The sequence below is a fragment of the Cannabis sativa genome, chromosome 2 (genome assembly GCF_029168945.1).
Source record: "Cannabis sativa cultivar Pink pepper isolate KNU-18-1 chromosome 2, ASM2916894v1, whole genome shotgun sequence".
In the NCBI taxonomy this organism is placed as follows: Eukaryota; Viridiplantae; Streptophyta; class Magnoliopsida; order Rosales; family Cannabaceae; genus Cannabis; species Cannabis sativa.
Window position 1 is genome coordinate 52,114,612 of NC_083602.1, and position 2,365 is coordinate 52,116,976.

Consider the following 2,365-nt stretch of genomic DNA (forward strand, 5'->3'; position numbering starts at 1 on the left):
CAAAATGGAATCAGAATAGAGTCATTGTGGCGAGGGAGAAACACTTGGTTTCTAGCTCATTTGGTGTGTGATGTGATGTAATATGTTAAAGAGAACAGCTAAGACTACCTCCATCTTAAGCAAGATGTACCATAATAAATCAATAATAATCAAAGAAAGGAAATGTGATTATATTCTACTTTGGATCCCAAGACATGCATTTAAAGACTTGTTCAATTCTTGCCTTTCACAAAAGCACAATGCAGAACTTAAACTTTCTTCCACTTTAATAAAAGTTCTTTGTTTTTTATATCATTTCCCTATACCTTCTTCAAAAAACTTTATTAGAGAACAATTGATATTCTACTACTTCATATTCTCCATTATGATAAAAACAAAAGTAACCCATTATTTAGTATTATAAAAATCTTCTTGTTTTGGAGAAACTATTGTTTATGATACCTAATGACTTTTAGTATTTAGTTTTGACATTCTATCATTCATTGTCAAACCAACTTGTCAACTGCTTAAACTTGTCCATTAGAATCTTGTGGCAGTTGAACAAGAGTGGAAAACTTAATTAAGAGTGATTTTAGTGTCTTCTTAAGGCTAAAATGAATATTGCTCTTGTAATGTTCAAAATAATTTCAATGTTGAATTTAATAAAAAAACAAAAAAGAAAGAGCAACCTTTTACCTTTACTACAACAAAATCATATATGCTGAAATCATTACTATTAAAAGCTTAAAACTTTAATAGTGACAGAGTGGCAACTATGGAAAGTTGTAGCAGACAACATGTCTCTTTCTTTGTTCTGTTCAATTACATTAAAAGAAAAAAAAAAGCCCATAAATAAAATAAACATATCTAAAAACTTCAAAGTAAAAGCATGGAATCTCATCTTGTATATTCATGATGTCTTCCAATCCAAGAGATAAATAACTCTGATATTAGTGGACAAAAGTTATCAAACAAGGACAGGTTATAATTGAACCAAAGCTGTAAAGAAGCTAAGACATAAGACTTTGTCCTTCTGGCCTGGCCCCTCTTCTATAACTACTAAGCTTTCCAACTAATACAGAGAACTCATTCCACTTTTTCCTTGTTACTTTCCTCAATTTTTTTTCTCTCTCAAACCATATATATAAGGATAAGATAGGAGCACTAAAGATGGTCTTTGTCAATTATGGTATAACAAATCTCAGGTGAGATTAGTGGTCACACAACTTGGTCAATGTGAAGAGGTACCTACTTTCAGGGTTGTCATATTAGATCAATCAATTTTTATTGGTTTTTTGTTCTGAATTTTCTAGAGAAACAAACATGAGAAGGGATTATAGGAAAATGTGGAGAGCAGTGCCTTGCACAAGCCGAAAAAGTCTGCGAACCGATTCGTGGAAAGACATTGAAGAAATCCTCAAGAGTAAGCTTGCAACCATCACAGAAGAGCCAGAGAGTTGTGATGAGAACCAAACTTCTTCACCAAGGCTTAAAAGATTGGCCAAGAATGGGAAGAAGAAGAAGAACAAATCAGGGAACTTTCTCTTACCCCATTTTAGTCTCAAAGATTCTTATGCTCTTTTCATGACTAGATTTGCCTCTAAAGGTAGCTTTGGAGGACTCCTTCAGTACTGATCAGCTTATTTATGCATTAGTACTTCTAGAAGAGGGGTTGGACTAAAAATTATGTTCATGTGTAGTAATATAAGTAGTAGTACAACAATAATGGGGAGCATAATTCTTTTTTTAACATAATGTATTTTGTATAGTATATTTATGCTATAATCAAATTTCAACCATCTTTGACATAATATTATGCTGCTCACTTCTTCACTTGTATTCTAAACTTAGTGAGAAGACATACTAGAAACATCATTAATTATTTTTTTTAATAAATTAAATAAAAGCGTGTTATTTCAACAAGGTTGAGAATAAATAAAAATAAAACTAAATTTTGTATAAAAATGGGGTTTTTTTTTTTTTATTTCTATTTTCCCTAATTTAGGCTGAGAGATTCCATATAGCTTGAAATGAAGGCAACCTAGCTGGATTGACCCCACAATTTCTATTGATCAAGTTGCATAGACTACATATGATATAATAAGCAAATTTTAGCTTATTATCCCACTTTGAAGATTGAATCTCTCTTTCAATTATTTCACTTTAAACAATTATTTAATTAAACACTTGTCTTTTTTTTTTTTCAAGTGTAAATGAAATTTCTGCAGAGAACAAATTGGATGTTTTTCCAAGTTTTAGACAACATGTTTTTCTATTTCTACAGTACAAAATGGTGATTGAATTGATTGATCTGATTACAAATTGTCACATCAAAAAGAGTTCCACCAATTCAAAAAGTGACTAAGCAAATAAGAATAATTGTAAA

The 2,365-nt window shown here is 30.8% G+C and overlaps 1 protein-coding gene across 1 annotated transcript; it reads left to right on the forward strand.

Annotated features, from left to right (window-relative positions):
- The first annotated feature begins 984 nt into the window (after positions 1–984).
- LOC133034990 (uncharacterized) lies at positions 985–1,787 on the forward strand. The gene is made up of 2 exons (XM_061110599.1): positions 985–1,184; positions 1,293–1,787. Exons 1-2 carry the CDS (start codon positions 1,150–1,152, stop codon positions 1,612–1,614), a joined length of 357 nt encoding a protein of 118 aa, XP_060966582.1. The 5' UTR covers positions 985–1,149; the 3' UTR covers positions 1,615–1,787.
- The last annotated feature ends 578 nt before the right edge of the window (positions 1,788–2,365 follow it).

Bases quoted from the DNA above. Each gene is read 5' to 3' on its own strand.
- LOC133034990 (XM_061110599.1), top strand. From the start codon at position 1,150: ATGGTCTTTGTCAATTATGGTATAACAAATCTCAG. The intron at 1,185-1,292 runs GTGAGATTAGTG...TGAATTTTCTAG, and splicing joins TATGGTATAACAAATCTCAG to AGAAACAAACATGAGAAGGG.